The 14,450-nt window shown below is 36.0% G+C and overlaps 1 protein-coding gene across 1 annotated transcript in view; it reads left to right on the top strand.

Annotated features, from left to right (window-relative positions):
* Positions 1 to 13,473, top strand: part of LOC104114545 (importin subunit alpha-4-like) — a 47,751-nt gene extending 34,278 nt beyond the window's left edge. The window contains exon 9 of the mRNA XM_070192269.1: positions 13,142 to 13,473. Coding sequence (XP_070048370.1) covers positions 13,142 to 13,190 — 49 coding nt within the window. The 3' untranslated portion in view covers positions 13,191 to 13,473. The remainder of the gene's footprint in view (positions 1 to 13,141) is intronic.
* Positions 13,474 to 14,450: the final 977 nt, after the last annotated feature.

Raw genomic sequence — 14,450 nt, 5'->3', positions numbered from 1 at the left:
GTTTAGTGTAGTATTTTATTTTTATGTTATACGTGTCATGTATTATCTTTAATTGGTAACAAATTTAAATTTGTATTAAGTTGTAGTTTTTTTTTGTGTTATACTGTTAATCTAATAAATAATCCGAGAAATAAAAATACATGCGCAAATTATGTAAAATATAAATAATGTTGCTATTATATATTTAATGTCTTATATACAGCTAATAATACATATTAATGAGTCCCACAACCTGTATGCTTTAAAGTATTGGCTGGACTGAGGCGCATCCCATCCCGCCTGGCTACGCTATCAGGATCATCCTCATCACATCGCCTCTTTATCGGATGATGCGCTGCAACATGATTGTCAGTAAGGCTGGTAGACTTGGTAGAAGCGGCCATTGGGCCAACAGTAACTTACAGAATAATAAGATATTTTAGTATATGAAATATAAAATACTAACGTACGTGTTAACAAAATTTTTTTTAATGGTCATACCATGGTCTCAACGGGCTCCTGAATAAAATGATCCGTCTCCGGCAAGTCAGTATCGCACAATGCTCTGTCGGAACATCGAGGTGCACTAGAGTAGATGAAGTATGTGAAAGATCCTCAACATCCCTCGGTGATGAGCCATAACTCAGTCGATGGCTCTGGGGGATCAGGAAAATACTGATCCCACTCCTGCTGGGTAATGGCCGTGCCCGCGATCAACAATGGAGCTGACGGGGTAACCTGCGATGTCCCTGGCGGCAGCTGAAGGCTGAATGACGTCATATCATGAGGAGCATCATGTGGCTCAGTGTGTTCACCCGGCTGATCATCTCTAATATCCTCCACGGGTGCCTCAACGCCCCCTTTCTTGGGACCCCGTCCTTGCCGACCACCACGACCTCGTGGGCCACCCCTTCATCTCTGACCACGCCTGCCACGTCTACCACGTTCAGGCTCCACTGGTGGCCCATGATAGTACTCCTCGGGTAGCACATAAGCAGCCTCGTATCCTAAGTGCCCATCCTTTCGGGCACGTCTCAATGTGTCGGCAGCAAGATTAGTAACCCGACGGCCAAACACGTGCAAAGCTGCCGCTCCCTCGCCTGTATGCTGCAGCATCTCCAGTCCCAACTAGTAGAACTAATGTAAGCTAATAGCCTGTATAACATGTAAAATATTAATTACGTAAGGATAATATAACGTTACTGGTAAGTATAACATACCAGTGCCTCGTGCCTCACGTCGTATGGAATGTATTGACCACCATCGCAATGAACGGGATTCCCGACGAGAAGTCGGGTAACGCTGCAATACAACCCATGTACTCATGCTTGCCTCCATATGGTCAAGTGGAGGGTATGACAGAATCAGGCCATACCTCTGGTCCAAAACTCAATTCGGGCCTCTAGCTAGTCTAAGTATGTCTGATCAACCTTGCAACGATCATCCCGCTGGTAATGTGTCATGTGCCAAATGGGCAGAATAGGTACAAGCTGCAGGCGACCAAACTGGCGAATGACTCGCTCGATGGCATGATACTCGACTATATAGAGACATATCAGTGGGAAGGAAGAGCTCCACATAGCTAGGCCGCGGGAGTAATAATTGGGCAAACCAGCTATGAGCTCGTCGATGTATGGCCTCCATACGAACTATTTATTAAATACAAGAATCATGAGTAAATGCAACACATATCAAGCTAGGCCAAGTAAAATTAAGTATATATGTACTTGCGCGCCTTCAAGTAAATCCAACAAATCCCTGTAATAAGGGAGATGATGTCGAGCCTCGACCTGTGTAGCTTTGCCTATCAACCCACCTCCAAGCTAAAGGGAAAAACGGTAGAGGTGGTGCATCCAGAGCGATCGGTGGCAAAGGTTGATGAACCGCTCCCAGGCCCAAACTTAATATAGATTGGGACGTAAAATGTAAGGTATTTATTTACTATGTATGTTATAATCATAAAAAGAATTGACTATGTTTTCACCTGCAGCAGCGGTAAAAATTCGGCAACGTCTCTCTGGGTGCCTATGCACGCCCGGCACATCTGCCTATACAGTTAACCTAGAACAGCTACACCCCAGCTGTAACCAGATAAATCATCTAGCCGCTCCAGATGATGTAGAAATCTCAAATGACTAGGTTTCCTGAAATGTTCGGGAACAGTATACCACCAAACATCAACAGCAGCAATAGTCTCATGTGCCGGTTGATATCCTCTGGCTATGAATCATCTGTAATATCCGTGTCCATCGCCACCAGATGCTACCGAACAGGCATCAGCTATAATCGACTGGCCCTACTCAATGCAGTCGGCTCCACTGGCTGGAAATCGATGAGCCACTACAACATATAAAGGTAATCCACTCTCGTATAGTCTCTAAGAGCATGCGGGTAAGCTACAGGTATACCATCAATAGGCAGTACGAAAAGAACCTCCACGTCCTCAAGAGTGATGGTAGCCTCGCCGATGGGTAGATGAAACGTGTGCGTCTACGGTCACCACCGCTCTACATAGCCATGATCAATGCCCAATCGAACTGCAACCGACCGATCTCTATGATCTTGTAGAAACTCGTATTCTGAAGTCGTCTAACTATACGGGGATGTAGTGGGTAGTCCCTAATGAACTCTCATATATCGTCTATACGTCTGGGGCAGAATGTCTGGGACAGACACTGCCCATCCCAGATGTGTGAAGACTTATAGTTGCCCTGTAGCAGCAGCAGCTCTCTAGATGCAGGTCCGGAATGCACAGGGGGAACTTCCATAACGATATCTGTAAATTGAACAACATTAATTAAAGTATTTTTCTGTTTAATTATTTAACATATTTAAATATACTGCAATATCTTTTATATTAAAATTTAATCGATATTTTTTCAATATTATTACTTAGGTTGATATATTTTCTATATTATTATTTTATATGTTAGTTTATTATATTATTTTATATGTTAGTTTATTATGTTATATGTTTGTTTCTTACTCGGCTATTTTTGGGTATAATAGAATTAAATGATTAATTTTTATAACTATACATGATATAATTAATAAATATTCATATAAAAACACTTAGTTTGACAAATTTTCTATATTGTTATTTTTATGTTATTTTCTTATATTTGTTGACTAAAATTCGAGAGGGTTTGTGTTTGAACTATCATCTTTTTTTCAGATATTTTTGGGTTAACAGATAATTAAATGATTAATTTTAATAACTACAAAGATAATTTAGCAATTATTCATATAACAAATACTTAGGTTTATAAATTTTCTATATTAATATTTCATATGTTAGTTTCCAACATTTTTCAACTAAAATTCGGCATGGTTTTGTTTGAACTATCATCTTTTTAAAGTTATTTTTGAATTATAACAAAATTATAATATATTAAAATTTCATAAGTAATCAAGATATATTCAATAATTAATCATATAAAAAATACTACAAACTTAATAGTAAATAATATTGAATTTATTTCATTCGTAACGATTTGTTTGTTAACTTTCATATTTGTCCAAATTTCCCGGCAAATGATTATTTTATGATTCCTATCTAATATTTGATAATTATCTACTGATATATTAAATCCATAGTTGAGTACTCTATTCGAGTTACTACGCTAAAGGGCACTACATAACAATTAAGGGCACAAAATAATACTAAAGGGCACTAAACAACAATAAAGTCACATATTAATATAAGTACAACAATAAAAATCACATATAACAATAATTATTCAAAAAATAACAATATATATTTTTACTATTTTTAGCATTTAAATAATCTAATTCGGATAAAAATAACAAATTAATTAAATCACAAAACTATCTGTCACGACCAAAAAACCTAACCTGTCATGATGGTGCCTATCGTGGAACTAGGCAAGCCGACTCATTCCAAAACAAACTGATATTTTCATTTCAAGGATAATTTCAAGGCTATATAGCATAAAAACTCTCGTAAAGGAGTTCAAATCAAAATAAAAATGCGGAAAAAAAAAGTCCGACATCGGGGTGTCACTAATCATGAGCATCTACTATAATCTGTCTAACAATATCAAGAATCATTCCACAACCTTAACAACCTTATTGGTATGTATACATAAAACTCTTACACCCAAGAATCATACTATTATTCACCCATCTTTACTCCAAACCCGAAATTGAAGGATTAGGAAAGAAATTCTTACCTCTTTGAAGCCTTAGCAAGATCCTTGTAAAATCTTCAAATTTTTCATAACAACACGATAGAGGTCCAAGAATTACTAAAGAAAATTAAAAAACGTGCGGAAGCTAAAAGAAAATAAAGAAACAAAAAAAATAACGAAAAATTAAAGATAGATTGAATTCAAGAAGTCTATTCTTGAAGTTGAATCCTAACAACAACAATTATCTAACAAAGAACTAATCGCCTTTGGTAGAGAATTAAAAACAAGAGATAGATTGTGAAACCCGACCCTTTAGAATAACAAGAACAACAATAAACCTAAACTTATCACCTTTCTTGAATACCTAGAAGTGATATAAGATTTCGAAAGAGTTTAATCTTACCACCTTAAGTTAAGTCTTGAATGTTGAAGAATAAATCCAAGAGTAGCCACACACAAGAGTGCAAGAAAAATCTCACAATTTTTATTGATATTGTCTATAATCATCTAAAAATCTAAAAACAAAAAAGACACCCCTTTATATAGAGAGGGGGTCACGAAATTCCTACCTAAAAATAAGGAAATAAAGTCCTAAACTACTTTGGACAACAAGTCCAAATACCTTAGGAAAAGGAAAAAATACTAGGAAACAAAAACCAAGTCAATATTGGAAAGTAACTCCAACAATCTTAGGAAAAGGAAAACATAACCTTAACTACCTAGGAAAGCAATAAATCTAGTACTAAAATATATGGAAATAAGTTAAAACCAATCTTGGATAGAATCTTGAAAGTCGAAAACCAATCATGGATAGGATCTTGGAAATCTTGAAGGCAACTTGCAAGCAACTTGGCACCAACTTGTACCCAACTTCTATCACGCCTATTGAACCTTTCTTGGGAAGCAAATAAGTCTTTTTTATGTTATAAAAACGTGGTTTCATGTAGGACTTATTGGTCTGCAAGTTTGGACACATTTTTAGGTGCCAAATAGGTCCAATAGTGGCCTAATTTGGACATTCTTCAGAGGATGTCTCTCTTGGGATCTAATCCACCTTTTCTTGGACATGAATTTGGACCATAAAATAATTATAATACCTAGACAACTCATATCCTTTATCCTTGAGCTCTCCATCCCAATTAACAATTTTTTTATTTGCACTTGAAGTCTAATGACCTTGTTTTGCAACTCTTTAGCTTGACATCTTGTTAAAGGCCCTCTTTGAGATTCCAAAGCTTCATTCTTGTCCTTGAATAGATTTGAGCTTCCTAGGATGCTATCATTCCCCTCTTCTTGAAGAAAATTCGTCCTCGAATTTCGACCTTGTAAGAAAAAGAAGTCACACTAGTAAATGGCATCCACTAATCTGAAAAAATGGTAGGAATAAAATAAGATAGTGACCATGTATCCACCTAACCCAATTAAGCCTAATAGGTGTAAATACTCCTTTATAAATTATATGGACATCATCATCCCAATAAAATTTATGCCTACTTAGAGTTGTCCAATAAAAACATCTCTTAGATGCACTATGTAATAAAATTTGCAATGCGATCTTGTCAATAAGGTAGTCCAAACATGCGCATGCCAAAGAAATTATAAAATATTGGTCTTGCATCCATTTAACACAAGTATCTCTGCCACATGTATCAAATAAGACACTCTTATGATATAGCCAAGTATCAATTATAAATCTCGTGGATTCTTCTACATGTAAGTTATTCAAAGAAGCACATAAATTCTTAGAAAGGTCAGAAGAACCCATAAATTCCAAAATACAAATTTCAATACATTCAAGCCCATGATTATAACTTTCCCCAATAATATTCGCAACATCAATGGATTCTACATAATTGCTCAAACTATCACAGAAAGAGTCATAGATAGGTTTATGAAAGAGTATTTGATCACTAACGTCACAATAATCATGCATATCCTCTTTAATAGTAGCAAATACTTTTACAGGCTCACAATCAACATGCCTAGAGGAATGACTTCCCATCAAACAACAAAACTCACATTCTAGCAATTTATCACATGAAAACTCATTAGACACTTGAATAAGAGAAGAAAGAACATTTAACTCATTAGCAAGCCTCTTCTCATAAATTTCATGCATCTTTCCACCAAGTTGGAATGCATAATCATCTATGTCATACTCAATTTCAAAAGGAAGCAAATTACTCTTACACTTTAACTTAGATATTACAGTTAATGACTTGATATGCATCAAAATATCATCATACACAAAAATTATAAAGTCACAAACATAAGAAATAAGAGTATAGTTCATTACCTCCAAAAATACCTTAGGTGTTTTAGGAAGGCCAAGAATGTGAATGAACCAATTATACATATCATACTTGGACTTATTTACTAATGGAACAACATCACCTCGTATTATTTTATGCAATGATTCCAGCTTAGCAATGGCTTTAGGAAACTCCATGTTATAAATCTGTAAATAAGAATTAAAATAGTCAAAAGGTTCAATAACAAAGAATTTAACCAAGCTTTTATCTTCCACCATCCAACAAGAATTAATTTCGCCTAATTCATGTTGGAATCCAGTTGGATCCTTTGCCACCATTTCTCGTGCCTCACCTCTCCTTTCAAAAGGTCTTTCAACACGTGGCTGCACAAAATCACAAGAACTAAAATAAGAATGAGTTAATGGGTTAGGAAGTAAAGAAATTTTATTCTTGATTACACTCTCTTTGGTTTTTATCACAAAACTAACTTTTCCCTCACCCTTAGCCTCTTTTTTCTCACTAAAGTTTTTTTCTTCTTCTTTACTCAAACCCTCTTGTTTTTCTCTCTCTACCTCAAAGACTTTTCTTATCTCATTTCCTTCTCTCTTTTCTTTTCCCTCAAGCTCACTCTTTTTCTCAATTGACATCCCATTCTCTTCACTCAATACAATCTCTCATTTTTCCTCTATTGGGATGTCAACCTGCACTCCCTTACTCCTCTCATTCTTTTCTCTCTCATATTTTTTCATATTCTCTTTAACAGTCTTTTCATCTTCATAAATTTGTGAGGGAGTCAAAGGTCCAAGAATAAGTTTCTTCCCGTTAACCTCAAAAGAGTATCTATTTTTTTTCATGTTATATGAAGCTCTTCTATAGGTATACCATGGCTTTCCCAACAAGATATGATAATTATTCATGGGAATCACATCACACCAGATCGCATCCTCATACCTTCCAATAGAGAATAGTAATAACACTCTTTTATCTACCTTTACTCCTCTCAACATGTAGGGTTCAATATGCTCAACACAAGGCAAGTTCAATATTTCAACCATATAAGTGCTAATTGAGTTATAGCCAAACTCTTTGTCAATTCTAAGAGCACAAATCGCAAACATCACTTTAGCTCTTGTTTGAAAAATAATTTTACCATTATCTTCCTTCCATTCGGTATATTGTAAGTTCGATTTTTCAAGTTGTTGAGTCATAGCTCGCCTCCTTTCACTATAACTACCTGTTTGAAACATCTTGAACAAAGATTAGAAGAATTATGTATCGCTCAAATTTGACTTTTTCCTCTAATGTTCTCGCCTCTCTTGCCTTTTTTCACTCAAAGCAATTCTTGGTCGTTAATCTTTAGATTTATTAATAAACCTTACTAGTCACAACCCTTAGTGATAAGAATATGGAGTTAGAAAAAGAAAAGGAAAGTGAAGGACCAAACCTTGGAAGAATAGGAATCGGTTATGTAGAAAAAACAATAAGGAAAAAATTTAGGAAACCCAAAACCCACAAGAATAAGGAAAGAAGTTACCTTAATCTTCAAGAACTAGGATCCCCTCTTCTTGTTTCCTTTCTTCACTTAGAAACTAAATAACACTTAATTCTACAAATAATAATGAGCCATAATGCTTTTTTTTTGGGGCTAATTTTCAATTTTTTTTTGTGTTTTTTTTTTTTTTTGTTTTGCTCAAGAACCTCCCAAGATTATCAAGATTGAAATCTTGATTAGCCTATGCTCTGATACCACTTGATAACAACACGATAGAGATCCAAGAATTACTAAAGAAAATCAAGAAACGTACGGAAGCTAAAAGAAAATAAAGAAACAAAAGAAACAACGGAAAATTAAAGATAGATTGAATTCAAGAAAGAGTTTCTTGAATTCAAGAAGTCTATTCTTGAAGTTGAATCCTAACAACAACAATTATCTAACAAAGAACTAATCGCCTTTAGTAGAGAATTAAAAACAAGAGATAGATTGTGAAACCCGATCCTTTAGAATAACAAGAACAACAATAAGCCTAAACTTATCACCTTTCTTGAATACCTAGAAGTGATATAAGATTTCCAAAGAGTTTAATCTTACCACCTTAAGTTGAGTCTTAAATGTTGAAGAATAAATCCAAGAGTAGCCACACACAAGAGTGCAAGAAAAATCTCATAATTTTTATTGATATTGTCTATAATCATCTAAAAATCTAAAAACAAAGAAGACACCCCTTTATACAGAGAGGGGATCACGAAATTCCTACCTAAAATAAGGAAATAAAGTCCTAAACTATTTTGGAAAACAAGTCCAAATACCTTAGGAAAAGGAAAAAATACTAGAAAACAAAAACCAAGTCAATATTGAAAAGTAACTCCAACAATCTTAGGAAAAGGAAAACATAACCTTAACTACCTAGGAAAGCAATAAATCTAGTACCAAAATATATGGAAAGAAGTTAAAACCAATCTTGGATAGAATCTTGAAAGTCGAAAACCAATCATGGATAGGATCTTGGAAATCTTGAAGGCAACTTGCAAGCAACTTGGCACCAACTTGTACCCAACTTCTATTATGCCTAACTTTCTTGGGAAGCAAGTAAGTCCTTTTAATGTTATAAAAATATGGCTTCATGTAGGACTTATTGGGCTGCAAGTTTGGACACATTTTTAGGTGCCAAATAGGTCCAATAGTGGCCTGATTTGGACATTCTTCAGAGGATGTCTCTCTTGGGATCTAATCCACTTTTTCTTGGACATGAATTTAGACCATAAAATAATTATAATACCTAGACAACTCTTATCCTTTATCCTTGAACTCTCCATCCCAATTAACAACTTCTTTATTTGCACTTGAAGTCTAATGACCTTGTTTTGCAACTCTTTAGCTTGACATATTGTTAAAAGCCCTCTTTGAGATTCTAAAGCTTCATTCTTGTCCTTGAATAGATTTGAGCTTCCTAGGATGCTATCAACTTTAAACAAGAATTGATGGATAAATGACTAAGTCTTCGCTTTCTCTCTCTAAAATGCTCTCACCTCTCTGTAAAATATCAGATTTTGGCTAAAAAATAAGCTTCAAGGGCTATAAATCGAAGTTGTGTCGGGTCAAAATTTAGAAGAATGGAAGCTCCGACGCAGTTATGCAATCGCATAACAGGTATGCGGTCCGCATACCGGCCGCATAATTTGGCCTCCAAAGCTGGGCATTACTGACCCAGTCTGCGGTCATTATGCGGCCCGCATACTTGTTCTGTGGTCGCATAATGCACCGCGAAACAGGTCTGCGGTAGCATAGTGCACCGCAGAATTTCCTCAAATCTTGCCCCTCTCCTGATCCACTTTGCGACCATTATGCGGTCTGCAGACTAATTCTCTGACCGCATAGTGGTATCAGAAATGACCCTTTTTCCGACAAAATTTTCCTTTACACATCGGTGCCACCAATTGATCTACCTCGGCACCACCAAACCTTAATTTCCTTAGCAAAATTTCTCTGGGGTCGTTACACATAAGTCAACATCCGGTCAGCCTTTTCAACTTAGATTCTAAACCTTGGAATCACCGGACCCAAACCAATTACCCTGGCAAGCCAAATAACAACTGTAATTCACAATTTAAGCAATAAATAGGGGAACGAGATTGCAATAGTCAAAACGACCGGCCAGGTCATTACACGATCACAAAAAAACATAGACCTCAGTAAAAAAATAACTAATAAGCATTTTATATACATGAGTTTTACCAAAAAGTAAGTCGAAATACCTCGATTTAAAGTTTTTTAAAATGTGAAAAAATTAATGATTTGGAAGCCGAAACGAGCGAATGAGGAGATCCACTACACGACAACGCCTTGGATCCGGTGTTAGCTTGCTAAAATACGAAGAAGACACAATTTTTGGGAGACGGGTGGGCTACAATGGAGTTTTTTCGGTTAAAGAATAGAGGAGGAGGACTGTTTTTGGTGTAAAAGCTTCTGTTCTAGTCGAGGAAGGTGAAAGGCCCGTTTTTTATATAGGTATAGTGCATATATAGGAGGCGCTATAGAAGCACCTCCTGCATATGCGCTATACCTCCCGCCAATTTAAAGTTCAAATATAGCGCGGTTATTCACTATGCTATACCTTAACGGACAAACGTACCGTTAAGGTATAGTGCGAAGAATAACCGTGTGATGACCCAAAATGTTATCTTTAAATTTAATAAGTAATTCTATATTCTAATATCTCGAAAAAGTATAATTTATCATTCCTCAACTTACGTGCACAGTCCGTACAATTTTTCGGAAAATTTTTATATGAAAAATAAATTAAAATGGAAAATAGAGCTTTAAAACTGAACTAAGTTGACTTTGGTCAATATTTTGAGAAAATAGACTCGGATCAGTATTTTGACAATTCCGGTATATCGTGATTTGGGACCTGGGCGTATGCCCGGAATCGAATTCCGACGTCCCTAGCCCGAGATATGAAATTTTGATGAAAAATTAAAAGCTTGAAAGCTTAATGATTTCTAAGAAATTACTGATGTTGGATTTATTGACCTCGGGTCCGTATTTTGATTCCGGAGCCCGGTTTAGGTCCACTATAATATTTATGACTTGTCTGCCGAATTTGGTGAGAATCGGAGTTGATTTGACGTGATTCGGATGTCCGGTTGTAAAAATATAAGATTTAAAGTTATCTTAAAAATTTCCTTTGAATTGGTGTCTGATTCATAGTTCTTGGTGTTATTTTGGCGATTTGACAGCGCGAGCAAGTTCGTATGATGTTTTAGGACTTGGGTGCATGTTTGGTTTGGAGCTCCGAGGGCTCGGGTTGGTTTCGGGTGGTTAACAGATTATTTTCGGACTTAGGAAATCTGGTTTTCTGCAGACTTCAGGCTTCTGGTGTGTTCTTCTCTGTGTTCGCGAAAGTACTCTCGCGAACGCGAAGAGCAAATTGAGGCTGGCACATTTTGTGCTTCACGTTCACGACAGAGTGACTGCGTTCGCGAAGGGAAAGTGGCTGGCCAGGATAATTGCCTTCGCGTTCGCGAAGGCCAAGCTAGGCAAGCTTCGCGCTCGCGATGTAGCCCTCATGTTCGCGAAGTGTAAAATGGGACATCACAAATTTGTGCTTCGCGAACGCGAGGCACTGACCGCGTTCGCGAAGGGTAAAAGTCCCAGAAACAGAACTTAAGTTCTGGAAAATGGGATTCGTTCCATTTTCAACCCTTTTCCATTTTTGAGCTCGGGTAAGGTGATTTTTGGGCGATTTTTACGGAAAAATATTGGGGTAAGTGTTCCTTATCCTATATTGATTATATTTCATGATTTCATACTCATTTATATCATGGATCCGTGAATTTATGGAAGAAAAATCAGATTTTTATAAAATCTTCCAAAAATAAAAATTTAAGATTTGAAGGTCCATTTGACATCGGAATTGGATAATTTTTGTATAGTTGGACTCGTCTCGGAATGGGTGTTCGGATTTCATAAGTTTTTCTGGGATTTGAGATGTGGGTCCCACTGTCGAATATTTAAATGAATTTCGGATTTTTATCCGAAAAATTTGTAAATTCATATGGAATTAATTTCTATGATTCGTATTGAGTATATTAAATTGTTTGTGAATAGATTTGAAGCTTTTGGAGATAAATTTAAAAGGAAAAGCTGTGGTTGAATAATTGATTTGAATTTGCAAAGCGAGGCAAGTGTCGTGATTAATCTTGACTTGAGGGAATAGAACCCTTAAATTATTTGATATGTGAATTGCATGTGAACGACGTATAGGCGAGGTGACGGGTGTCTATACGTCGTCAAATTAATTGTTTGCCTGCTTACTTGAAAAATCATAAATTAATTATTATAATAATTATTTCTCTCCTATTCTTTGTCAAATATTAATTCTTGAATTCCTGCATTAATTGTTACATGCTATTTGAATTATGTGTTTTAATTGTTATTTGACATTTAGCATATTAAATATTAAACTGCCTATTTTTTTCCTGATTTCTATAATAAATTGCTATTTGTCATTGCTTGTTTCATAATTAAATCATAATTGTTGTATGCTTGTTGTTTTATAATTTTATATTAATTGTTGCATTTATTGGGAAAATTTCTTGTATAAGAATTGATTGAAATGGATATATTGGAGGATCGGGTTGCACGCCGCAACAGACTTATTAAAAATCAATATTGGAGGATCGGGTTGCACGCCGCAACAGACTTATTAAAAGTCAATATTGGAGGATCGGGTTGCACGCCGCAACAGACTTATTAAAAGTCAATATTGGGGGATCGGGTTGCACGCCGCAATAGACTTATTAAAAAGTCAATATTGGGGGATCGGATTGCACGCCGCAATAGACTTATTGAAAAGTCAATATTGGGGGATCGGATTGCACGCCGCAACAGACTTATTTAAATGTCTATATATATACTTGATTGAAATAAATATATGACAGACTTGATTAAAAAAAAATATCGGGAGAGTGGGTTGCACGCTGCAATAGAATTGAAAGAGAATATATTGTGAGAGCGGGTTGCACGCTGCAACAGAATTGGTTGAAATAATAATGGATTATGACTGCTGGGTTGGTTTCAATTATTATGAATGAGTTACCTGATTTATTTCTATTATTTATTGTTGTTATTAATATTGCGTACAGGTTAATGTACGTGAACCGCCTTAGCCTCGTCACTACTTCGTCGAGGTTAGGCTCAGCACTTACCAGTACATGGGGTTGGTTGTACTGATACTACACTCTGCACTTCTTGTGCAGATTTTGGAGTTGGTCCCAGCGGCGTACCATAGACTTGCTCGGATTTTAGCTACTAGAAGAGACTTGAGGTATAACTGCATGGCGTCCGCAGTTCTGAAATCCCCGTCTATTTTACTTTACCTGTGTGTTTATTTTCCGACAGCTTTATTTAATTCAGACCTACCGTCTATTTTACTTTTGCTGTGTGTTTATTTTCAGACAACTTTATTTAATTCAGACCTTTATTTGTATTTATTCTAGAAGCTCGTGCACTTGTGACACCAATTCTGGGATGGTATTTAGACACCGTTATTTTTATGAATTATTTTACTATGTTTCAAACTTTGCTTCCACTTTGGTTTCCTTGATTATTAATAATTTAAAAATAGTTTAAAAATTTATTAATATTATTGTAACGTTGGCTTGCCTAGCAAGTGAAATGTTAGGCGCCATCACGGTCCGAAGAAGAAAATTTCGGATTGTGACAAACCGTGTTATATATAAAATTGTAGTCCTTTTTTTCACATATTTTTGTCGTTTGAGTCCAAAAAGACCACACTTTGATTCTGGACTCTCTTTTTACTCAATGATGCATAGATGACTCTTTTACTCCATGTCTTACTCAAACTGCAACGGCAGTTATGACCTGATGTGCTAATGCTTATGCTCAACGTCTTACAATCTATAATTAAAAATACTCCCTTCTATGTTTGGTCTCACACTCTACACTTTACTGGCTATAATGGCAAGTATGCCCTGCTGTACTGAGCCTCGCGCTCAACATATTAATAACTGTATCGGCAAATATGCCCTGTTGTGTTAAGCATTAGCTCAATGTACTTGTAACTGTACTGAAAAGTATGCTCTTGGGCTAATCTAGCTATAAAGGCAGACATATTATGCTCTTTATCTAGCACCGTGGATCTCTATATCTTACATTATACGTGTCATGTCGATCCATATGCCTTATGCTCTCAATCTAGTATTAGAAGTATTACCTATACAAACTATATTGAATGCTGCGCAGGTACCCTATCTTTTGCTATGGGTGCCTCCCCTGTCTACCATGTGGCATCAGCCTCTCGTCTTAGTCATCTCAAAGCAAATGCTTAGCTCATGCTCAGAAAGATAAATCACAATCAAAGATCATAATAATGTTATGAAATCTATTAATTGTAGTGTATTCAACACGCTACTAGCAAGCTAAATGTTGCTCCCAAACGTTCACGCAAGTATACGTGGTCGTACAAGTAATATAGGATTATATGTTCAGATATCATACCCAAGGGGATTTGTGATTAACTATTTACTAAATTAAACTAAGATAATT

This window comes from Nicotiana tomentosiformis, chromosome 12, assembly GCF_000390325.3.
Source record: "Nicotiana tomentosiformis chromosome 12, ASM39032v3, whole genome shotgun sequence".
Taxonomy (NCBI): domain Eukaryota; kingdom Viridiplantae; phylum Streptophyta; class Magnoliopsida; order Solanales; family Solanaceae; genus Nicotiana; species Nicotiana tomentosiformis.
Note: the sequence above shows the minus strand (reverse complement) of the source record. Positions and strands in the feature narration are given on the sequence as shown.